Source organism: Microcaecilia unicolor, chromosome 3 (genome assembly GCF_901765095.1).
Source record: "Microcaecilia unicolor chromosome 3, aMicUni1.1, whole genome shotgun sequence".
Lineage (NCBI taxonomy): Eukaryota > Metazoa > Chordata > Amphibia > Gymnophiona > Siphonopidae > Microcaecilia > Microcaecilia unicolor.
In genome coordinates this window covers 521,321,841-521,347,754 of record NC_044033.1, presented here as the reverse complement: position 1 = coordinate 521,347,754, position 25,914 = coordinate 521,321,841, and the positions used below count along the sequence as shown (strand labels likewise).

Genomic DNA, 25,914 nt, shown 5'->3' with positions numbered 1-25,914 from the left:
ATCTAAGTTTGTATCTGAGGCAATGGAGGGTTAGGTGACTTGCCCAAGATCACAAGGAGCAGCAGTGGGATTTGAACTGGCCACCTCTGGATTGCAAGAGCGGTGCTCTAACCACTAGGCCACTCCTCCAGGAGTCTAAATCTGTTCAGCCTTTCTTCAAAAGAGCTGTTCCATCTCCTTTATCATTTGTCACACTTCCCTGTACTTTTTTTTCCAGAGTATTGGAAGATTCTTTTGAGTGTTTTTGCCTTCTTCAGGGCTGACTTTAAGAACAAAAGAACTGGGACAGACCGAAGGTCCATCAAGCCCAGCATCCTGTTTCAAACAGTGGCCAACCCAGGTTACAAGTATCTGGCAAGATCCCAAAATAGTTCAATACATTTTATTCTGCTTATTCTAGAAATAAGCAGTGGATTTTCCCTAAGTCCATCTCAATAATGGACTATGGACTTTTAGGAAATTATCCAAACCTTTTGTAAACCCCGCTTAGATAACTGCTTTTACCACATTCTCTGGCAACAAATTCCTGGAGCCCGGACGCGAGAAGAGGCCGTCCGGGCTCCACCCTGGGGTTTTTAACCCCTCTTTCTCTCCCTTACCAGCGGGGTGCCCCCTTTTGCGACGGGAACGAGCCCGCCCTGTTTCGTTGGCACCCCGCTGTCGCGAACGCGCATGCCCCTCGGTGCACGGCGCCATGTTATATGCGGCTCCATGCACCTATGGGGCACTACGCCTATCTTAACTATGGGGAAAATGCCTATTTCTAGAGAAAAGTTCAGTTTAAAACTATGGGAAAAGGGTTGTACACTATCCACCTTATAATTGAAAGAGAAAAACGCCTAGATTTCGACCCAAATCGGGAGATACACGTTTATCTCACAAAAACGAATAAATCGGTATAATGGAAAGCCGATTTTGGACGTTTTCAACTGCACTCCATCGCGGAAGCGTACAAAGTTGACAGGGGCGTGTCGGAGGCATGGCAAAGGTGGAACTGGGGCGTGGTTATCGGCCGAGGAGAGATGTACGCGTTAGGGCGATAATCGAAAAAATAAAGGCGTTTGTAGCGAACATTTAGGACACTTTTGTTGGACCCTTTTTTCACACGAACAGGTCCCAAAAAAGTGCTCTAAATGACCAGATGACCATCGGAGGGAATCTGGAATGACCTCCCCTGACTCCCCCAGTGGTCACTAACCCCCTCCCACCACAAAAAAATGATGTTTCACAACTTTTTATTTTCACCATCAAATGTCATACCCACCTCCCTGGCAGCAGTATGCAGGTCCCTGGAGCAGTTGTTAGGGGGTGCAGTGGACTTCAGGCAGGTGGACCCAGGCCCATCCCCCCCCTACCTGTTACAATTGTGCTGCTTAATGCTTATTAGTCGTCCAACCCCCCCAAACCCACTGTACCCACATGTAGGTGCCCCCCTTCACCCCTTAGGGCTATAATAATGGTGTGGAGTTGTGGGCAGTGGGTTTTGAGGGGGATTTGGGGGGCTCAACACACAAGGGAAGGGTGCTATGCACCTGGGAGCTCTTTTACCTTTTTTTTTGTTTTTGTAAAAGTGCCCCCTAGGATGCCCGGTTGGTGTCCTGGCATGTGAGGGGGACCAGTGCACTACGAATCCTGGCCCCTCCTACGAACAAATGCCTTGGATTTATTCGTTTTTGAGCTGGGCGCTTTCATTTTCCATTATCGCTGAAAAACAAAAACGCCCAGCTCACAAATTGTCGAATAAAACATGGACGTCTATTTTTTTCGAAAATACGGTTCGGTCCGCCCCTTCATGGACCCGTTCTCGGAGATAAACGCCCATGGAGATAGACGTTTTCGTTCAATTATGCCTCTCTATGGCAACTAGTTAATGATGCTTGCTTCTCTCTCTCTCTCTCTCTCTTTATTCCCCCCTTAATACTAAACTAGGTCCTGCTTGCTTTTCCCTCTCTCTCTAGTTTATTCGCCCTTAATACTAAATTAGATCCTGCAGTGGTATCGGCTTTTCACATTAACCAACCTTATTATTCTTTCTACTTTCTTTCCTTAAATCCCTGCACATACCGGACTGTAACCCTCCATTGCCCCATGTAAGCCGCATTGAGCCCTGCCATGAGTGGGAAAGCGCGGGGTACAAATGTAACAAATAAAATAAAAACATTGGCTTACTATATGGAAAGAACAGTCGCACATCATCAGGCCATTCAGCATTTCATATTGTTTGATTCAAATACATTAGGAATTGCAGTAGCAAAGGGAATTTTGTCAAGTGGAATGCATCACTCTAGTGCAATGTTGCAGAGCTGCAGCTTACTGATGAAATCAAATATCAGGTTGGAATGATAATGTCTGTTGCTCGTCTGTCTTTCAGTTGAAAAAATATGTGCAGCTGCAACAAGGATGTCTATCTGTAGCTTTACTTCTCACTACTGTGTAGACAGTGTACCTTAAGAATACATTTACACCAGCAAGTTGTACAAGGCCTCGGAAAGTCAGTTCCCCCTAGTATCAGCTGCTTCTGGGTTGCCCTAGGAGTCCAAAATTGAAATAGAAATCAGGCAGCCTTAAAATTATTGGATGTCCCACTTCTGTGGCCGATTTCATCCTGCTTGTGAGCTGAGAAAACGAGGTTGCTTACTTTTCATGGTGGTTCACCAGAGCAGGGTAATTCAGACACACACATCCACCCCCACCTCTCTGAGGAGTTGATTCCCTGAGCTTAGCAATAAACTGAGGGGACTTCTGAGAAAACGGCTATACAGAAGATCCCACACACATTCTCCATAATATTGTTAGTTTTTTTGATAGACTTGGCACTATCAGATAACATCACCTGCTTGTGTGGCTAATATAACTACTGTGTACTAAGAACTGCCGTTACAGTGTGATAAAGTCACATCCAGGATAGTTGGGTTAAGGCAGTTTCAGTCGGAAATACAAGTCCCAGAAGGCATTGCAGGCAAGGAGAGCCAGGGGGTGAGATGAGGAACCCGGACTGGACTCCTAGCTGCAATAGGGGAAGACATGGGTGTAAGCTGGCAAGATGTGTAGATGGGCTGCCACGAGGGGGGAAAGAAAGTTAGGAAACCCTGTGTGCAAGAGCTCATCATTAGTCTAATGCTTAACTCAGCTGGTATGGGTGTGGGAGAAGCTAATGGAAGGAGAGTGATTGGTTGTGAGAGCAGAAGCCAGGGATTGATTAAGCAGGTGGTGAAGGAGTCCCAGGAGAGAGAAGCAGAGGGAGAGAAGCAGTTGCAGCTGAGAAACCCTTGGGCAAGAGAGGTCCCTAAAGTACTGAAGCAGGCTGAAATCCCTTGGGTGTGAGGAAGTCCCAAAAGTATTTGCAGGCTGAAAATCCTTGGGTAAGGGAGGTCCCTAAAGTATTGAATTTACCAGTGAAGCTGATGCAGGGTGAAATCCCTTGGGTATGAGAAGTCCCTAAAGTATTGAACTCTCCTGAAGGTAAAGAGAGTAGAAGGTAGAAACTGCTGCTTTGTGATTTAACTGTGATGATGAACTGAAGGAACTGTTTCTATTTGGAATTGAACTACTGTTTATTGTGCACTGGATAAAGAGCCCAGACTGGAGCTGACTGTGAGCCTGTATTGAATCCTGATATGTGCTGATAGCCTACTGCTTAAAGGGGACTATTTGCCACACACTTTCAGGTGGCTTATATGTGCTTACGAGTGAAGGTGAATGCTGTTGGAACTGTGTATCAGGTCTACTAGAAACCTGCATGGAATAAAGTCTTTAAGATTGAAGTTGCGGGTGGACATTTATTTCTTGACTGTACCAGGAGCCTGTGGCTGGAGGAGATTGTTCTATCCTTTGGCTGCACCGAGAGGTACCTGGTTACAACAGTTAAGCAACTTTACTATCATCTTCTGCCTAGAGGCTGACCAAATTTCAGTTTTGAATTTCGCACCGAAACAGACCCGAAATCCGTGTTCGGGTTTCAGCCGAAAATGCATTTGCGTTTTTGGCAGAAACCAAACCTCTTTCCACCCCCTCCCCCCTGCGATCTCTCTCTCCTGCCCCTCCTTCCCGCTAGACCACCCATAGGCTCTCCCTGGGCCTACCTTGGTGAAGCCCTGGTGGTCTCTTTGGGGGCATGAACAAACCCCACTTGTTCCTGCCTTTTGCCAGTGCTCCTTTGGAGAGTGGCCCTGGGGGGGGGGGCATAAACAGACCCCACTGATTCCTGCTCTGTATGCTGTTCCAATCCAAATGACTGCCTTCCCTCAGCAGCCTTATGAGACAGCTGCAGGAGGTCCTGGCAGCCATTTTCTGATTGGAACCAGCATAAGCAGAGGACTCACGCCTGCTTACCGTGTTTCCCCGAAAATAGGACATCCTCCGAAAGTAAGACCTAGTAGAGGTCTTGCTGCAATTTGAAAATTTAAGGCCTCCCCCGAAAATAAGACCTAGCAGGGGAGGCCTTATTTTTCGGGGAAACATCAGGGTCACCCCCCCACCCGAGATCGCCGGCTCCCCCCCTTGATTGGCGGCTCCCCCCGCCCTCAGTCGCTCCCAGAACTAACCTCTTAACCGCTTCCTTTCACCTCCGCACTCGCCGCAAGCAGCAGGGCTGGCCACTCCTTCCTTCCGTGTCCCGCCCTCGCCTGACGTTACGTTACGTCAGGCGAGGGCGGGACACGGAAGGAAGGAATGGCCTGCCCTGCTGCTTGAGGCGAGTGCGAAGATGAATGATAAAAGGAAGCGTTTAAGAGGTTAGTTCTGGGAGCGACTGAGGGCAGGGGGAGCCGCCGATCGAGGGGGGGAGCCGGCGATCTCGGGTGGGGGGGTGACCCTGATGTTTCCCCGAAAAATAAGGCCTCCCCTGAAAATAAGACCTAGCAGGTCTTGGGGAGCAAAATTTAATATAAGACAGTGTCTTATTTTCGGGGAAACACGTTATGTTGGTTCCAGTCTCAAAATGGCTGCTAAGACTTCTCGTGACAGCCTCACCAGACTGTTTACAGCCAATTTTGGTCACAGATTCGGTTTCGGCAGAAACCAAAGATCCAGAGTTTAGTTGGGCTCTACTTTTATTATTATTATTTATTATAGTAAAGTTTTTGAAAATAATATCGCCCAAACTGACTCGCAGATCGGGGTGGTTTTCAATCTAAAATAAGAAAATTGAAAAGAACTACAATGTGTGGATAGGACAGGTTCTAGCATTCAACAGTAGGACAATAACCCAGTAAAAACAAAAGGGTAAAAGGGCAATCCAGGTGGATAGGGAAAGCTGGGAATTTGCGGGGGGAAAAGGGAAACATTTAGTGGAGATGGAGGAGTGGCCTAGTGGTTAGGGTGGTGGACTTTGGTCCTGGGGAACTGGGTTCGATTCCCACTGCAGGCACAGGCAGCTCCTTGTGACTCTGGGCAAGTCACTTAACCCTCCATTGCCCCATGTAAGCCGCATTGAGCCTGCCATGAGTGGGAAAGCGCAGGGTACAAATGTAACAAAAATAAAATAGATACTATTGGAGATTCTACATGGAATGTTGCTACTATTGGAGATTCTACATGGAATGTTGCTATTCCACTAGCAACATTCCATGTAGAAGGCTGCGCAGGCTTCTGTTTCTGTGAGTCTGACGTCCTGCACGTAGGTGCAGGACGTCAGACTCACAGAAGCAGAAGCCTGCGCGGCCACATTGGTGATCTGCAAGGGCCGACTTCTACATGGAATGTTGCTAGTGGAATAGCAACATTCCATGTAGAATCTCAAATAGTAGCAACAGTGGAGGAGTGGCCTAGTGGTTAGGGTGGTGGACTTTGGTCCTAGGGAACTGAGGAACTGAGTTTGATTCCCACTTCAGGCACAGGCAGCTCCGTGTGACTCTGGGCAAGTCACTTAACCCTCCATTGCCCCATGTAAGCCGCATTGAGCCTGCCATGAGTGGGAAAGCGCGAGGTACAAATGCAACAAATAAAAAAATAAAAAATAACACACCAACACCCCTTTAATTTACTAAATTAAATTAAACAGCCAGGTTTTTAAGGCTTTTAAAAACTTTTTAAAAGATGATTCCAAGAGGATAAGGAGTGGAAGGGAATTCCAGCAAAAAGGTGCCTGAAAATAGAAAGCTCGATGGTGGGTAAATTCTGTCTGAGCTTGTTTTAGATTCGAAAGAACTAAACAGTGATTATTAATGAAATGTAACAGTCACACATAGAGTGATCTCTTGGAAAGGGAAAGGGGATGGGATTTGATATACTGCCTTTCTGTGGTTACAATCAAAGCAGTTTGCACAGGGTCTTATTTTGTACCTGGGGCAATGGAGGGTTGAATAATTTGCCCAGAGTCACAAGGAGCTGCAGTGGAAATGAAACTTGGTTCCCCTGGTTCTCAGGCCACTGCACTAACCATTAGGCTATTCTTCCAAATCAGGAGAAAGTCATACTTGATAGACTGGGGGTCTGCATTGAGCTTAACCAGCTTATCTGTATGCTACATCTTTTCTTTACCCTTCACTATCAATTAAAATGTTCTAGTACATATTGTGTTGACATTGTAAGTAGTATACGGCATATTTTCAAAGCACTTAGCCTTCCAAAGTTCCATAGAAACCTATGGAACTTTGGAAGGCTAAGTGCTTTGAAAATATGATTATAGTAACATAGTAAATGACGGCAGAAAAAGACCTGCACGGTCCATCCAGTCTGCCCAACAAGATAAACTCATATGTGCTACTTTTTGTGTATACCCTACTTTGATTTGTACCTGTCCTCTTCAGGGCACAGACCTTATAAGTCTGCCCAGCACTATCCCCGCCTTCCAACCACTAGACCCGCCTCCCACCACCGGCTCTGGCACAGACCGTATAAGTCTGCCCAGCACTATCCCCGCCTCCCGCCACCAGCTCTGCCACCCAATCTCGGCTAAGCTCCTTAGGATCCATTCCTTCGAAGCTTAGCTGACATTGGGTGGCAGAGCCGGTGGCGGGAGGTGGGGATAGTGCTGGGCAGACTTATATTATTATTGTGCCATACTTTCTATTGTTGTTTGAATATTTTTACTGCTGTAATTGTGTATTGCTCATGTTTGATCTATTCTTACTGTACACTGCCTTCAAAAAGGCAGTAAATAAGTCATAAAAATAAATGTAGCACACAGCATAATTGAGTAAGTATTACTGAGCTCTGCCTAGATCTGGTACCTGGGACATTGTGAAGGTTATATTCATAATTCCCAGGCAAAATTCAGCTTCAGGGCCCAGGTTGAAAACAGTTCAAAACGCAGTGTACACAGTTTATAATATGTAGAGAAGGGCAGAGTGCATTGCAAGGTGTTAAAATCAAGTGCTTTTTTTTTGTTTGTTTTTAGATTACCGTATTTTTCGGACTATAAGACGCACCGGACCATAAGACGCACCTAGGTTTTAGAGGAGGGAAATAGGAAAAAAAAATGTTTCCTTTCTCCCTCCTCTAAAACCTAGGTGCTCCGGTGCGTCTTGTCCGAATCCCTCCCTCCAAGTTCGGGATCGCCGTCAGGGTTACCTCCTCCTCCCCCCCACCCCCGGCCCTGTCACCACCTCTCCCCTTACTCACGCGATCTTCCCTGGTGGTCTAGTGACGTCGGGGCAGGAAAGAGCCCCCTGTTTCCTGCCCAGCGCGCTGCTCTCCATCCTCCTGTATGCATTGCTGCCTGACGGTCTCGGCGAGATTCAAAATGGCCGCCGAGAATTGAAGTCTCGGCGGCCAGTTTGAATCTCGCCGAGACCATCAGGCTGCATACAGGAGGATGGAGAGCAGCGCGCTGGGCAGGAAAGAGGGGGCTCTTTCCTGCCCCGACGTCACTAGACCACCAGGGAAGATCGCGTGAGTAAGGGGAGGAGAAGTGGTGACAGGGCCGGGGGGGGGGGGGGGGGGGGAACCCTGACGGCGATCCCGAATTCGGAGGGCGGGCGGCCTGCCAGCCAGCCAGCCAAATCTACCTTCGGACTATAAGACGCACCCCCCATTTTCCTCCCAAATTTGGGGGGAAAAAGTGCGTCTTATAGTCCAAAAAATACGGTAATATTTTTCTTGCTTGTACAGAGCAGCAGCTTCACTTTATTCAGTCAGTGACATATAGGTGAGAACAGTTATTATGCTAACAGTTACACACATCTTCAGTTCTCTAAAGCTGCAAATTAAAACAGCTTATACCAGGCAAAGTATGAACCCTGAATTAGCTGGAAGCCTTGAGGTAAAAAAAAAAAATTCAATGCATTATTTTATAAAATACAATTGCAAAGCTAGGAAGATGATGTTCTAGCAGGGTTTCACAGCTCCTCAGAGTGGGGGAATCTTTTGTTTTCACACTTTCTCATAGCCGAGAGCTGATGCACGACCTGATAGCCAGTCAAAGAGCTGACGAGCTAAAAGTTCATGTCCCTTAGTTGGAGAGAGACCATTGAGAAGGCACAAAAACAGGTCTGCAAAAAATAAAATAAAGGAAAAGCCTGGTTTAGCAGTGGTAAAAGAAACGGAATAAAGTCACTGTGGTGGTTATCAGGGCGTACTGGAGCTGTTGCAGGGGTCTGAGGTAGAGAAGACAGCTTGTCAAATTACAAGCTGTGATGGATAACTGCCCAGACTTCTGATCATGGCCTGTTTGTGTCTTGCACACAACCAACTGTGGCAGCCAGCTTTTCCTTTTAAAGCAACGTGGAGTCCACAACCACTCGCTAGACGTCGATCGTGCACCATCTTAACCCTTTAAGTAATCTATGGGCAAAATGTTACAGGTAGAAGAAGAAAACCATTATTATTTGTAAGTTTAATGATTTTTAGCCAACATGGATGGTGTGGGATTAGCAGATCCAAAAAAAAAGGTGCTGTTGTATATTATACAGAATATTTTAAACCTCATTTTTACTAAGCTGCTGTCTTTATTTTCCATCAATCTCCAAGCGCAAGAGAGTAGAAGTGTCTTCTGCAAATGGTCTCCTTTTTTTTTGGAATTGTGATCTGATTGAGATGTGGGGATATGTGATAGATAAAAAGAAAAGAAAACATATTGGACTAACTATATATATGGAGGAGTGGCCTAGTGGTTAGGGTGGTGGCCTCTAGTCCTGGGGAACTGAGGAACTGAGTTCGATTCCCACTTCAGGCACAGGCAGCTCCTTGTGACTCTGGTCAAGTCACTTAACCCTCCATTGCCCCATGTAAGCCGCATTGAGCCTGCCACGAGTGGGAAAGCGCAGGGTACAAATGTAACAAAAATAAAATAGATACTATTGGAGATTCTACATGGAATGTTGCTACTATTGGAGATTCTACATGGAATGTTGCTATTCCACTAGCAACATTCCATGTAGAAGGCTGCGCAGGCTTCTGTTTCTGTGAGTCTGACGTCCTGCACATACGTGCAGGACGTCAGACTCACAGAAGCAGAAGCCTGCGCGGCCACATTGGTGATCTGCAAGGGCCGACTTCTACATGGAATGTTGCTAGTGGAATAGCAACATTCCATGTAGAATCTCAAATAGTAGCAACAGTGGAGGAGTGGCCTAGTGGTTAGGGTGGTGGACTTTGGTCCTGGGGAACTAAGGAACTGAGTTCAATTCCCACTTCAGGCACAGGCAGCTCCTTGTGACTCTGGGCAAGTCACTTAACCCTCCATTGCCCCAGGTACAAATAAGTACCTGTATATAATATGTAAGCCGCATTGAGCCTGCCATGAGTGGGAAAGCGCGGGGTACAAATGTAACAAAAAATATTTTTTTTTTTTTTTTTTTTACAAACTTTTGAAGGCAGAGCTGCCTTCATGTCAGTTACGAGCAAAATATGACAATATCAAAATATATGCAGTAAAACATGAAAAGCCTTCCAGTGTCGGTCTTGTGGACGGAGGGGGGGACAGGGTGAAACTCAAGAATACATCCACTCAGGGATACATGATGCATTATTTTGGTCTTCTGAACTGTGCCCCTGGATACAGCGTAGATGGTGACAACCAAAGCTTCCCTACATGAAACTACCAGTGTCTCCCTGATCATGATCAACAGGAGCTATTCCTCTTTACATCTAAGAACCTGTTATATCATTCCTGCCTTTCCTTCTAAAGATGCCTTAAAGGGCTCCAATTAATGTAGACTGTGATGGGTTTCTTTGGATGCCTGCCCATCAGAGCTAGATTGAGACCAATCCTTCGTTTCACATAAATCACAGAACGGCTTTCAGGTGTTGATCAGCAAAGCATATTTCGGCATTCCTGATCACCTTTCCTGTGCATAAAGCAGACTTCAAATACAGCTAGGTTATATAACTTTCTTTTCTTATCCTGAGATTGATTTACATAAGTATTGCCATACTGGGAAAGACCAAAATCCATCAAGCCCAGCATCCTGTTTCCAACAGTGGCCAATCCAGGTCATAAATACCTGCCAAGATCCCTAAAAAGTACAAAACATTTTATACTGCTTATCCCAGAAATAGTGAATTTTTCGCTAGTCCATTTAATAATGGTCTATGGACTTCTTCTTTAGGAAGCAGTCCAAACTTTTTTTTAAACTCCACTAAGCTAACAGCCTTTACCACATTATCTGGCAACAAATTCCAGAGTTTAATTTTTTTTTTTTTTTTTATTGCATTTGTATCCCACATTTTCCCACCTCTTTGCAGGCTAAATGTGGCTTACAATACATTATGAATCGTGGAAATACTTAAGGAAATAGACATTTAGTATTAGAGAAGGATCTTGGGTAACATGAAAGTGATAAAGCATGATAGTATTATAACAAGCAGATATTATAAGGCAATTCTAGATATGTGTGGAGGATTTCACATTTGTTGATCTTTGTGGTATGCCTTGTTAAAGAGATGGGTCTTCAGTAGTTTAGTTCATAGATTGTTGAGTGAAGAAAAAGTTTCTCCGATTCGTTTTAAACTTACTACATTGTAGCTTCATCGCATGCCCCCTAGTCCTAGTATTTTGGAAAGCGTAAACAGACGCTTCACATCTACCCGTTCAACTCCACTCATTATTTTATAGACCTCTATCATATCTTCCCTCAGCCGCCTTTTCTCCAAGCTGAAGAGCCCTAGCCTCATTAGCCTTTCCTCATAGGGAAGTCGTTCCATCCCCTGTATCATTTTCGTCGCCCTTCTCTGCACCTTTTCTAATTCCACTATATCTTTTTTGAGATGCGGCGGCCAGAATTGAACACAATATTTGAGGTGCGGTCGCACCATGGAGCGATACAAGGGCATTATAACGTCTTCATTTTTGTTTTCCATTCCTTTCCTAATAATACCTAACATTCTATTTGCTTTCTTAGCTGCAGCAGCACACTGAGCAGAAGATTTCAATGTATCATCAACGACGACACCTAGATCCCTTTCTTGGTCTGTGATGCCTAACGTGGAACCTTGCATGGCGTAGCTATAATTCGGGTTCCTCTTTCCCACATGCATCACTTTACACTTGCTCACATTAAACGTCATCTACCATTTATGTACATTGAATTAGTAGTTTTAATAGACAGTGCTTTTTGCTTTACAGTGGTAATTTTTTTAAGCTCTGTGTATGTGTAAAACAGGAAAAGGTTCTCAGAGGGGGCAAGAAGTTGGATGGCCTTGCAAAATATGCACATATATTATCAGATTTGGAGCAGAACAGGTGTAAATTTGTGGGACCTTTCAGAGAAGTTCTTTTTTCAAAGGCAGTACATTGCCTTCACAGCCTTGGTATTCTGCTGACATATCTTAGGGCCCCTTTTACCAAGCTGTAGCAAAGGGAGGCCGGCGCTGGCGTCGGTGCGTGTTTTACACGTGCGCCGAGGCCCACTTTTACTGCAGCTGGTAAAAGGGAAGTCTCGCTTTCTGATAGGAAATGGCCGTGTGGCAAGTAAAGCACTTGCTGCGTGGCCATTTCAGGGGGGGGTGAGCCCCGCCTTAACCCGGCGGTAACTGGGCAACGCATGGCAATGCCCAATTACCGCCAGGTACACTTTGCAGCTAGAAAAAAAAATTTTTGCAGCGCCGGAAATGACGACGCGATAGAGGTAGCCCGCTGCTGCGGTAGCCCGGCGGTACTTCCTGTATAGCGAGTGGTAAGCCCGCATTGGGCTTACCACCACTTAGTAAAAGGATCCCTTATTTCTGTTGTATAAATGTTCTGTTGTGCTGTTTTAATGTGTACATATCACATTATTGCTGTCACTATGATTTAATTTGCCTGTTTCCCCAACTTTACATCACTGCTCTAATTGTGTATTTCACTGACATCGAGCCATTCTACTAGTTTTATGCTATCAAGCTACACCTGTCATACGCTACCTTGGCTGACTCTTTTCATAAAGGTTGTTAGCAGCAAGGACGGTGGTGGCAAGAGCTTGGAAGAGGGCCCAACTGTGTACGAATGGATGAAGTGGGGGAGATGATGAGTTTTGATAAATTGACGTGTATGTTGAAGAGTAGCATGAGAACGTTTCAAACAGTTGGTCTCCCTTCTGCCAGTGCATTTTTTTTTTTAAGGTACAGTACGTGGGTAGCACAGGCCCCAGACTTTGCCCAACCTGGATATGGTGGATAGGAGCGTTCACGAGTTTAGTTCTTGCAGCTGTTGCTACTTCTCTACCAGTGGTTACTGATTAAAAGGAAAATTTGCACCTTGGGGTGTAGGGTAAGGGGGATGTTATACACAACTTTTAATAGTGAAGTTACATATACAGATGGATACGATGTCTCGGAGTGTATTATGTATATGGAAGCAAATTTTGATTTTTTTTTTTAACAAAAGGAAAATAGAGTTGAGTTAAATATGTTTAGAACTATTGCAGTACATGTTACCATGCAAAAGTAAAAAATTACTGCAAATTGTAATCCTTATAGCCACCAACTTGCCTCTTCCTGCAAGTTCTATCTTCAGTTGTATAAGATTGTTCAGATAACATAGAGTAAGGTTCAGTAAATTGTGTGTGTTTGGGGGGGGGGGGGGGGGAGGGAGAACACTATACCTCCCACCTACATGTGAGCCTCTATAGCAGTGACAGTACTGTTCCATGGGAGGTGGGACAAGCAAAGCCAGTTCTGGTTTTACTGCAGTGCATGCAGGGAAGTTTAATCTTAACTTTTGTTTTTAGGGAACTAACTTAATGGTGGGTGAGGTTAAACAGGTATTTCACAATAGTGTACCAATAGAAATCAAACAAAATAAAACATGGAAAAGAAAATAAGATGATACCTTTTTTATTGGACATAACTTAATACATTTCTTGATTAGCTTTCGAAGGTTGCCCTTCTTCGTCAGATCGGAAATAAGCAAATGTGTTAGCAGATAGTATATATAAGAGAAACATTTCTGATCTGAGGAAGAAGGGCAACCTTCGAAAGCTAATCAAGAAATGTATTAAGTTATGTCCAATAAAAAAAGGTGGTATCTTATTTTCTTTTCCATGTTTTATTTTGTTTGATTTCTATTGATAACCTTTAAGAGTGGACTAACACGGCTACCATACCTCTCTACAATAGTGTACAAAAGAGAAAAAATGGTGTGATTCTTGACTCATAACTTTATCCTCCTTTCGCGTGGGCCCTTTCACACTGGATCCTCTATAGCATCTCTCCATTTTCCAGTTCTTAGATGAGTCTCAGACAGAATCTCTCATTTTCTTTTAATATGTGAATTACACAATACTCATGCATAAGAACATGAGTAGCCATACTGGGTCAGACCAATGGTCCATCTAGCCCAGTATCCTGTTTTCCAAACTTTGGCCAAGCCAGGTCACAAGTACCTGGCAGAAACCCAAATCATGGCAACACTCCATACTACAAAGCCCAGGGCAAGCAGTTGCTTCCCATGTCTGTCTCAATAGCAGACTATGGACTTTTTTCCTCCAGGAATCTGTCCAAACCGTTTTTAAACCCAGATACGCTAACTGCTGTTAACACATCTTCCAGCAAAGAGTTTCAGAGCTTAACTATTTGTTGAGTGAAAAAATATTTCCTTTTATTGTTTTAAAAGTATGTCCATGTAACTTCCTCGAGTGATTCAAGATATATGGGTTGCCCAGATGGGAAAAATTTTCCCCACCCAAAATCGGCCCTAAACCAGCCCAAAACCCACCCAAAGTCAAACCCCGCCTCTAACGTCACCGACCCCACGTCCAACGTCACCGACCCCGCCCCCTGATGTCACCTCTAATGTCGTAGCCCCGTCCCTGACGTCATCTCTGATTTCATTAACCCCGCCCCTGATGTCAACCCCGCCCCGGAAAAGCTTCTATTGGACCAAATTGGACCAATAGAAGCCCCGGAAAAGAGCCCAAACCCCGCACAGCTGCAACAAAAAAGAAGCCCAATTTCCCACAGCCCCACAGCCTTCGAAAATTTCCAGCATCCTGGCTTAAAAACCAGCCCAATTGGGTGGGAAACCCACCCATCTGGAAACACAAGGTCCTAAACACATGCCTATTTTGCCAGTGCCTTGCCCTGGGGATATGGTGGTAGATGACTTTCTGAACTAGAAAGCTGCCCTTCTCCTTAGCTGCATGTAGGCTGAAGGATAGTGGAATGGCTCTACCTTGTACTTTTCCAGCACACGTGCGTTGTAGATGAAAATCCTCAGATAACTAGCTGTGCCTTGAAAATTCTGTATCGGTGCTTAATATAGCCTGCCTAAGAATGTGTCTATCAGCTCAGATAAAAAGAGAGAGAGTAAAAGCTGTCACAGCCGTTCTAAAATTAGGAATGAAACACGATCACAAGGGCATTCTTCTCTACAGGGCTCACCCTGTGCAATTTTCTGTAATCTTCTAAAATGAAAAGCACTTCCCGCTATCGGTCATAATGAAAGAAAGAAAGTAAGGGATAGCAGTAAATATGACACAAGATTGAATTTGCTACTGGAATCTCTTTGAAGACGTCTTATTAGCCTGGAGACTGAATTGATCCTTTTTTTTTTTTTTTTTAATAATTCAAGGGAAGGTATTATGATTATTTCTCTGCTAACAGCTTGATTTTAAAGAATAAGGTTTGTAGCTGCAGCAGCAGCAGCAAAAGACACTTTGATGTGGTATTTTCTTCACTTTTTCCTTCTTTGGAAAGAGCGTGCTTAATCTGACAAACTTGAACTAGTTCCCATAGAAAAGGAAGCAGAGGCTTGTGAAGATTGGGAGAAAGATAAATGGTGCAAGGTACAGGCAGATACTTGGGGGGAGGGGGACCCGTTCTTATCCACAGACCTGGAATTGGGGCAGAAATTTTCATTTTTCAGCAGGACAGTGACCTTAAGCATAAAGCAAAAACACCAGTGGATTACCTCGGCAAGAAAATCAAGTTACTTACTTTATAACAGGTTTCTCCATAGACAGCGGGATAAAATTCTTCATAGCACGGGAGACGTCATCAACAGAGCCCAACGGGAAGTTTCTCCGTTTTAGAAATACTAAAAGATTTTGAGCTGCCTGCATGCTGCTGTCGCACTGGAGCACCTTAGTCTAGTTGTTAGCTAACAGCAGAATACAACTCTTTGTGGAGGTGGGTAACTTTGGAATTGTATCAGGATGTATATAAGTACATAAGTATTGCCATACTGGAAAAGACCAAAGGTCCATCAAGCCCAGCATCCTGTTGCCAACAGGGGACAATCCAGGTCACAAATACCTGGCAGAAACCCAAACAATAGCAAGATTCTAGAATTCTAAAGAATAGCAAGATTCCATGTAGAATTTCAAAGTGTATAGCAACATTCCATTTAGAACCCTAAAGAGTAGCAAGATTCCATTCAGAATCCTAAGTACATAAGTGTTGCCATACTGGGAGAGACCAAAGGTCCATCAAGCCCAGCATCCTGTTTCCAACAGGGGACAATCCAGGTCACAAATACCTGGCAGAAACCCAAACATTAGCAACATTCCATGTAGAACCCCAAAGAGTAGCAATATTCTAGAATTCTAAAGAATGACAAGATTCCATGCAGAATTTCAAAGTGTATAGCAACATTCCATTTAGAACCCTAAAGAGTAGCAAGATTCCATTCAGAATCCTAAGTACATAAGTGTTGCCATACTGGGAGAGACCAAAGGTCCATCAAGCCCAGCATCCTGTTTCCAACAGGGGACAATCCAGGTCACAAATACCTGGCAGAAACCCAAACAATAACAAGATTCTAGAATTCTAAAGAATAGCAAGATTCCATGCAGAATTTCAAAGTGTATAGCAGCATTCCATTTAGAACCCTAAAGAGTAGCAAGATTCCATTCAGAATCCTAAGTACATAAGTGTTGCCATACTGGGAGAGACCAAAGGTCCATCAAGCCCAGCATCCTGTTTCCAACAGTGGCCAATCCAGGTCACAAATACCTGGCAAGATCCCAGAAAAGTAAAAAACATTTTATACTGCTTATCACAGAAATAGTGGATTTTCCCAAAGTTTGTTTGTTACATTTGTACCCTGCGCTTTTCCACTCATAGCAGGTTCAATGCGGCTTACATATTATATACAGGTACTTATTTGTACCTGGGGTATTGGAGGGTTAAGTGACTTGCCCAGAGTCACAAGGAGCTGCCTGTGCCTGCAGTGGGAATCGAACCCAGTTCCCCAGGACCAAAGTCCACCACGCTATCCACTAGGCCACTCCTCCACTCCAAGTCCATTTAATAATGGTCTGTGGACTTTTCCTTTAGGAAGCCGTCCTAACCTTTTTTAAACTCCGCTAAGCTAACAGAAAACACATGCTTACAGGTAAGTAACTTGGTTTAAACTTGTTTATTTTTTCCAAAAATACTAGGACTAGGGGGCACGCAATGAAGCTACAAAGTAGTAAATTTAAAATGAATCAGAGAAAATGTTTCTTCACTCGACATGTAATTAAACTCTGAAATTCGTTTCCAGAGAATGTGGTAAAAGCAGCTAGCTTAGCAGGGTTTAAAAAAGGGTTTAGATGGCTTCCTAAAGGAAAAGTCCATAGACCATTATTAAAATGGACTTGGGGAAAATCCACTATTTCTGGGATAAGCAGTATAAAATGTTTTGTACTTTTTGGGGATCTTACCAATTACTTGTGACCTGGATTGGCCACTGTTGGAAACAGGATGCTGGGCTTGATTGAGCTTCGGTCTGTCCCAGTATGGCAATACTTATGGCACTGAAATGCAGGATTGCATCAAGTCATTTTAATTGTCATCTTTCAATAAAGCACCTGTTTTGGACCAACATTGTTCTGCTCCTGCCTCTGGTTTTGTTTCTGTGTTGTGTACTGTCATGAGGGGGACACTTCTGCTCTTTCTTTGTTCTTCCACCATAGCTGTGACCTGACCCTCAAGAGTCAAACCTGCCGGAGCATAAGTGAAGGAAATGCAGTCTGCCTACCCACTGCATTAGAGTAGTTTGGTTGACATCAACTCCCATCCAGTTGGGGTCAAAAGAAGCAAAACGAGTGGATTTTCTGAGGGCTTTGGTCCATATCAACAGTATGTGCATTGCACTTTTATGGACACGAGACCTGGGAAAAATGTATTGGTAGGATGATAGACTGATTAAAATGGAACTCCAAGGAATTCAGGATAACTGTGCAGAACTAGCCAGTTATAAAATTTTGTTTAAAGTTGGATCAGTTACTAGAGCCTGATTATCTCTTCCTGTGTTGTTCATAGGTCTTTTATCCCAGTAAAGATGGCACAAAGATACCCATGTTTATCATTCATAAAAAAGGAATCAAGCTGGATGGTTCCCACCCTGCTTTCTTGTACGGCTATGGCGGTTTCAACATATCCATCACACCGAGCTATAGGTAAGCAGCCACGGTCTCTTGGCATTTCTTTGTGTACAGCTGTGTTTATACCATCCGTTGATGTGTACAGACTTCCATGTACCAGTGGAAGCAAATGTGGCATGCAGGAATTTTGAAAAAAAAAGTAGAGTTTTCTGTTCAAGACTTAGTCGTATGCGTCTTAAAAATGTCAACCTTTCAAATCTTATCATGAAGATTATCTTTAAAAAGTTTTTCATTTCTTTGTTATGGGGAGGGATAGAAAAGTAGAAAGGGAAGGGTTTGCTGTCATTGACATAATGTGTTCAAAATGTGTCCGAAGCTAAAGGCACAGTACCTATGAAGCAGCCAGCGAGGTATGTCCTGTGCACTGGAAAGAAAGGAAAAGGCTATATTTTAGTCTGACTGCATTATATCCAACGGCAGTTATAAATGCTCTGCAAATAACTCTCCTACTGTTACCTCTGTTAATTATTCAGAAATGTTCCAGTCCAGCTTTTGTGGTAAATCACAAACTGCTGGTCAATGAGATCATCCGTATTGTCATTCCTCTTTACTTTGGTTGACAGAGACTTATGGTTTATATGATGTGTATTAGGGTGCATAATTTTGCTTGTATTTTTGTGGAGGGAGGTGTATCCCTAAGGGGCCCTTTTACTAAGGTTTGGGGAAAAGTGGCTTTGTAAAAGAAGCCTAAGTGATATCAGACAGGCTTCCTCATTCTTGTCCACAGACTAGGTGTTAGCTGCACACTGTTGTTCTCTGTTCCTCTTGGCTTCCATCTTTATAGATCAGATTTGTTCACTCAAGCTGCCCAAATGGTATTGAGGGTTCTCCGAGGACAAGCAGGCTGCTTGTTCTCACTGATGGGTTGACGTCCTCGGCAGCCCCCTCCATCGGAAAGTTTACTAGCAAAGGCCTTTGCTAGTCCTCGCGCGCCCATGCGCACTGCGCATGCGCAGCCGTCTTCCCGCCCGAAACCGGCTCGAGCCGGCCAGTCTTCTTTCGTCCGCGCTCGGTACGGTCGTGTTACGCCGTTCGTGCCCCAGAGAGTCGACCTCGCGCGTCCTTTTCGACGTGTTTTTTCTTCTTTTTCGTTACAAAAAGTTCGGGAAGCGCTCCGGAAGTGTTCCGGAAGACCCTTTCGGGTTTTCTGCCCTTCCCGTAATTTCTCAGCTTTTGCCCCGTAAGTTTTCTTTCGTTGTCGGGGTAGGCCTAGTTTGGCCTCGGTCGAGATTTTTTCTCCCCTTAAATTTTGGTGCTTCAATTTTCGCCATTTCGGCTTTTGATTTCGCCGGCGTGATTTTTCCGCCCATGACATCGAAGCCTTCCAGCGGCTTCAAGAAGTGCACCCAGTGCGCCCGGGTAATCTCGCTCACTGATAGGCACTCTGCGTGTCTTCAGTGTCTAGGGGCCCAGCACCGCCCTCAGAACTGCAGTCTGTGTTCCCTGTTACAAAGGCGGACTCAGGTAGCGAGATTAGCCCAGTGGAACGTTTTGTTCTCGGGCTCTTCGTCGGCATCGGCACCGGAGGCATCGAGTGCATCGACGTCGTCAGCGTCCGGACCATCTTCCTTGGCTGCCGCTCCATCGACTGCATCGAGGCATCGGACCTCTGCATCGGCGCCGAGGCATCGGGCGACTGCATCGACGTCGGTGGTACCGAGACTTCGTCTGCTGATGTCGTCGGACGGAGGTGCATCGTCAGAGTGCAGGTGAGGGCTGTCCATTCCCCTGCTGGTGGCGGTGAGCCTTCGGGTGGGTCTCCTCCTACCCTGAGGGCTCCTGCGGTACAGCCCCCCCGGGATCGACCCTCTTCGGTCTCGGCCCCGAGGAAGCGACGGATGGATTCTACGTCCTCCTCGTCGGTGCCGGGGAGCTCCGGTGACATGCTTCGGAAGAAGTCGAAGAAGCATCGACACCGGTCCCCTCCCCGTGTCGGCACCGAGAGCTCTGGGTCGCCGAGGGATTCGGCACCCAGCAGGCATCGGCACCGAGAGGACCGCTCACCCTCTGTTCAAGAGGTGTCGATGCGCTCCACTCTGGACAGCCCGGAACAGCCTCCTCGCCCGGAACAGGTTCTGACGTCGACGCCTGCATCGACCTCTCAGCCTTTTTCTGCAGCCACTCTGAACGAGAGCCTCCGGGCCGTTCTCCCAGAGATTCTGGGAGAGCTGTTGCGCCCTACCCCTCCGGTACCGGCGGTGCTTGCGCCTCCGGTACCGTCGAGCGTGGCGCCGGCTGGCCCATCGCCCAGGTTGAGGTCCCCGACGTCGGTACCGCGGCCACCTCCCAGGAAGGCTCCCTGACTACGTCGGCGGAGGGAGCTTCGCCGATGCGGGCGAGGGAGTCTACCTCTCGACGCCCCCACCGTGGACGGGGTTCCACCGAGTCGAGCAGGGCGAGGTTGCAGACACAGGTTCGTGAACTTGTGTCTGACACCGAGGGTGAGGCCTCGTGGGAGGAAGAGGAAGATCCCAGATATTTCTCTGACGAGGAGTCTGAGGGTCTTCCCTCTGATCCCACTCCCTCTCCTGAGAGACAGCTTTCTCCTCCCGAGAGTCTGTCTTTTGCTTCCTTTGTCCGGGAGATGTCTACGGCCATCCCCTTCCCGGGGGTTGTGGAGGACGAGCCCAGGGCTGAAATGTTTGAGCTCCTGGACTATCCTTCTCCACCTAAGGAAGCGTCCACTGTTCCCTTGCACCATGTCCTAAAGAAGACATTGCTTGCGAACTGGACAAAACCTTTAACTAATCCCCACATCCCCAAGAAGATCGAGTCCCAGTACCGGATCCATGGGGACCCAGAGCTGATGCGCACCCAGTTGCCTCACGACTCTGGAGTTGTGGATCTGGCCCTAAAGAAGGCTAAGAGTTCTAGGGAACATGCTTCGGCGCCCCCGGGCAAGGACGCTAGAACCTTAGACTCCTTTGGGAGGAAGGCCTACCATTCCTCTATGCTCGTGTCCAAGATCCAGTCTTACCAGCTCTACACGAGCATACACATGCGGAACAATGTGCGGCAGTTGGCGGGCTTGGTTGATGCTCTTCCCCCTGAGCAAGCCAAGCCTTTTCAGGAGGTGGTCAGGCAGCTGAAGGCGTGCAGAAAATTCCTGGCCAGAGGAGTCTATGACACTTTTGATGTTGCGTCCAGGGCCGCTGCTCAAGGTGTGGTGATGCGCAGGCTCTCATGGCTGCGTGCCGCCGACCTGGAGAATAGACTCCAGCAGCGGATTGCGGACTCGCCTTGCCGTGCGGACAACATTTTTGGTGAAAAAGTCGAACAGGTGGTAGAGTCTCTCCACCAGCGGGACACCGCATTCGACAAATTCGCCCGCCGGCAGCCTTCAGCCTCTACCTCTACAGGTAGAAGATTTTTCGGGGGAAGGAAGACTGCTCCCTATGCTTCTGGTAAGCGTAGGTACAATCCTCCTTCCCGACAGCCTGCGGCCCAGGCTAAGCCCCAGCGCGCTCGCTCTCGTCAGCAGCGCGCGCCTCAGCAAGGCCCCGCGGCTCCCCAGCAAAAGCAAGGGGCGAGCTTTTGACTGGCTCCAGCAGAGCATAGCCGACATCCAAGTGTCAGTGCCGGGCGACCTGCCGGTCAGGGGGAGGTTGAAAGCTTTTCACCAAAGGTGGCCTCTCATAACCTCCGATCAGTGGGTTCTGCAATTAGTCCAGCAAGGATAAACCCTCAATTTGGCATCAAAACCTCCAAATTGTCCACCGGGAGCTCAGTCTTACAGCTTCCAGCACAAGCAGGTACTTGCAGAGGAACTCTCCGCCCTTCTCAGCGCCAATGCGGTCGAGCCCGTGCCATCCGGGCAAGAAGGGCTGGGATTCTATTCCAGGTACTTCCTTGTGGAAAAGAAAACAGGGGGGATGCGTCCCATCCTAGACCTAAGGGCCCTGAACAAATATCTCGTAAAAGAAAAGTTCAGGATGCTTTCCCTGGGCACCCTTCTCCCCATGATTCAGCAAAACGATTGGCTATGCTCTCTGGACTTGAAGGATGCCTACACTCACATCCCGATACTGCCAGCTCACAGACAGTATCTGCGATTTCAGCTGGGCACACGCCACTTCCAGTACTGTGTGCTACCCTTTGGGCTCGCCTCTGCGCCCAGGGTGTTCACAAAGTGCCTAGCTGTGGTAGCAGCGGCACTTCGCAGGCTGGGGGTGCACGTGTTCCCATATCTCGACGATTGGCTGGTGAAGAACACATCCGAGGCAGGAGCCCTGCAGTCCATGCAGATGACTATTCGCCTACTGGAGCTACTGGGGTTTGTGATAAATTATCCAAAGTCCCATCTTCTTCCAATGCAGAGACTCGAATTCATAGGAGCTCTGCTGGATTCTCGGACGGCTCGCGCCTATCTCCCAGAGACGAGAGCCAACAACTTGTTGTCCCTCGTCTCGCGGGTGCGAGCGTCCCAGCAGATCACGGCTCGGCAGATGTTGAGATTGCTGGGCCACATGGCCTCCACAGTCCATGTGACTCCCATGGCCCGCCTTCACATGAGATCTGCTCAATGGACCCTAGCCTCCCAGTGGTATCAGGCCGCTGGGGGTCTAGAGGACGTGATCCACCTGTCCACGAGTTTTCTCAAATCCCTGTATTGGTGGACGATTTGCTCCAATTTGACTCTGGGACGTCCCTTCCAAATTCCTCAGCCACAAAAAGTGCTGACCACGGATGCGTCCCTCCTGGGATGGGGAGCTCATGTCGATGGGCTTCACACCCAAGGAAGCTGGTCCCTCCAGGAACGCGATCTGCAGATCAATCTTCTGGAGTTACGAGCGATCTGGAACGCTCTGAAGGCTTTCAGAGATCGGCTGTCCCACCAAATTATCCAAATTCAGACAGACAACCAGGTTGCCATGTACTATGTCAACAAGCAGGGGGGCACCGGATCTCGCCCCCTGTGTCAGGAAGCCGTCAGCATGTGGCTCTGGGCTCGCCGACACGGCATGGTGCTCCAAGCCACGTATCTGGCAGGCGTAAACAACAGTCTGGCCGACAGGTTGAGCAGGATTATGCAACCTCACGAGTGGTCGCTCAATTCCCGTGTGGTACGACAGATCTTCCAGGTGTGGGGCACCCCCTTGGTAGATCTCTTCGCATCTCGAGTGAACCACAAAGTCCCTCAGTTCTGTTCCAGGCTTCAGGCCCACGGCAGACTGGCATCGGATGCCTTCCTCCTGGATTGGGGGGAGGGCCTGCTGTATGCTTATCCTCCCATCCCTCTGGTGGGGAAGACTTTGTTGAAACTCAAGCAAGACCGAGGCACCATGATTCTGATTGCTCCTTTTTGGCCGCGTCAGATCTGGTTCCCTCTTCTTCTGGAGTTATCCTCCGAAGAACCGTGGAGATTGGAGTGTTTTCCGACCCTCATATCGCAGGACGAAGGGGCTCTTCTGCATCCCAACCTCCAGTCTCTGGCTCTCACGGCCTGGATGTTGAGGGCGTAGACTTTGCCTCTTTGGGTCTGTCAGAGGGTGTCTCCCGCATCTTGCTTGCTTCCAGGAAAGACTCCACTAAGAGAAGTTACTTCTTTCATTGGAGGAGGTTTGCCGTCTGGTGTGACAGCAAGGCCCTAGATCCTCGCTCTTGTCCTACACAGACCCTGCTTGAATACCTTCTGCACTTGTCTGAGTCTGGTCTTAAGACCAACTCCGTAAGGGTTCACCTTAGTGCAATCAGTGCATACCATTACCAAGTGGAAGGTAAGCCGATCTCAGGACAGCCTTTAGTTGTTCGCTTCATGAGAGGTTTGCTTTTGTCAAAGCCCCCTGTCAAGCCTCCTACAGTGTCATGGGATCTCAATGTCGTTCTCACCCAGCTGATGAAACCTCCTTTTGAGCCACTGAATTCCTGCCATCCGAAGTACTTGACCTGGAAGGTCATTTTCTTGGTAGCAGTTACTTCAGCTCGTAGAGTCAGTGAGCTTCAGGCCCTGGTAGCCCAGGCTCCTTACACCAAATTTCATCACAACAGAGTAGTCCTCCGCACTCACCCTAAGTTTCTGCCAAAGGTCGTGTCGGAGTTCCATCTGAACCAGTCAATTGTCTTGCCAACATTTTTTCCCCGTCCTCATTCCTGCCCTGCTGAACGTCAGCTGCACACATTGGACTGCAAGAGAGCATTGGCCTTCTATCTGGAGCGGACACAGCCCCACAGACAGTCCGCCCAATTGTTTGTTTCTTTTGATCCCAATAGGAGGGGAGTGGCTGTAGGGAAACGCACCATATCCAATTGGCTAGCAGATTGCATTTCCTTCACTTACGCCCAGGCGGGGCTGGCTCTTGAGGGTCATGTCACGGCTCATAATGTTAGAGCCATGGCTGCGTCGGTAGCCCACTTGAAGTCAGCCTCCATTGAAGAAATTTGCAAAGCTGCGACGTGGTCATCTGTCCACACATTCACATCTCATTACTGCCTGCAGCAGGATACCCGACGCGACAGTCGGTTCGGGCAGTCAGTTCTTCAGAACCTGTTTGGGCTTTAGGATCCAACTCCACCCCCCGAGGGCCCTGTTTGTTCTGTTCCAGGCTACACTCTCAGTTAGTTGGTAAATTTTTTAGGTCAATCTCAGTTATGTCCTCGCCGTTGCGAGGCCCAATTGACCATGGTTCTTGTTTTGAGTGAGCCTGGGGGCTAGGGATACCCCATCAGTGAGAACAAGCAGCCTGCTTGTCCTCGGAGAAAGCGAATGCTACATACCTGTAGAAGGTATTCTCCGAGGACAGCAGGCTGATTGTTCTCACCAACCCGCCCGCCTCCCCTTTGGAGTTGAGTCTTCCCTTGGAGTGTATTGTCTTGCTACATACTGGACTGGCCGGCTCGAGCCGGTTTCGGGCGGGAAGACGGCTGCGCATGCGCAGTGCGCATGGGCGCGCGAGGACTAGCAAAGGCCTTTGCTAGTAAACTTTCCGATGGAGGGGGCTGCCAAGGACGTCAACCCATCAGTGAGAACAATCAGCCTGCTGTCCTCGGAGAATACCTTCTACAGGTATGTAGCATTCGCTTTACCACCAGAGCCTAAAGGAAAAGTCCATAGACCTCTCCCCATATGTTCCCACCCGTAACCTCCGCTCTCAGGACAAATCACTCCTTTCTGTACCCTTCTCCACCACCGCTAAACTCCAGACTCCGCCCCTTCTGCCTCGCATCACCTTATGCCTGGAACAGACTTCCTGAGCCCACACGCCATGCGCCCTCCCTGCCCATTTTCAAGTCCTTACTCAAGGCCCATCTCTTCTCCCTTGCTTTTGGTGCCTAACCACCTTCCCATTCCTGATACCTACACTGACTACATAGTTTTTACCTTTAGATTGTAAGCTCTCTTGAGCAGGGACTGTCCTTCCCCATGTTTAAACTTGTACAGCGCTGCATAACCCTGGCAGCGCTATAGAAATGCTAAGTAGTAGTAGTAGTAAATGGACTTGGGGAAAATCCACTATTTCTGGGATAAGCAGTATAAAATGTTTTGTACATTTTTGGGATCTTGCCGGGTATTTGTGACCTGGATTGGCCACTGTTGGAAACAGGATGCTGGGCTTGATGGACATTTGGTCTGTCCCAGTATGTCAACACTTATGTACATAGGATTCTGAATGGAATCTTGCTACTCTTTAGGGTTCTAAATGGAATGTTGCTATACACGTTGAAATTCTGCATGGAATTTTGTTACTCTTTAGGATTCTAGAATCTTGCTATTCTTTGGGGTCCTACATGGAATGTTGCTATTCTTTGGGTTTCTGCCAGATACTTGTGACCTGGATTGGCCACTGTTGGAAACAGGATGCTGGGCTCGATGGACCTTTGGTCTGTCCCAGTGTGGCAATACTTACTTATGTACTTATTGACTGGTTTTGAAGGGAGACCCCTGTCCATCAAGTTCCAAGGTCTCACAACTAGGGTCAAGTTCTCCTCTAGTTTCAGGCAAGGATCCCCCTCATGCCCAATGTTTCTACCAGCCAGATATTCCAGGCACAGCCTGCAAACTTTCACACACAGCCTCTGCCAGTTCTACTCGCATGGGTACATTCTCAACACCCTCTACTTCACCTTCGCAGATATCAATCAATCAGTTGTGATGGGTTGAGTGAGCAAATCTGATCTATAAAGATGGAAGCCAAGGGAAGGGGTATGAAAAAAATCTTCTTGGGAAGAGGAACAGAGAACAACAGTGTGC

The 25,914-nt window shown here is 47.1% G+C and overlaps 1 protein-coding gene across 1 annotated transcript in view; it reads left to right on the top strand.

Annotated features, from left to right (window-relative positions):
• The window catches only part of PREP (prolyl endopeptidase), a 307,703-nt gene that overhangs the window by 210,684 nt on the left and 71,105 nt on the right, over positions 1-25,914 (top strand). The window contains exon 11 of the mRNA XM_030199170.1: positions 17,605-17,741. Within this exon, the coding sequence (XP_030055030.1) occupies positions 17,605-17,741 (137 nt within the window). The remainder of the gene's footprint in view (positions 1-17,604; positions 17,742-25,914) is intronic.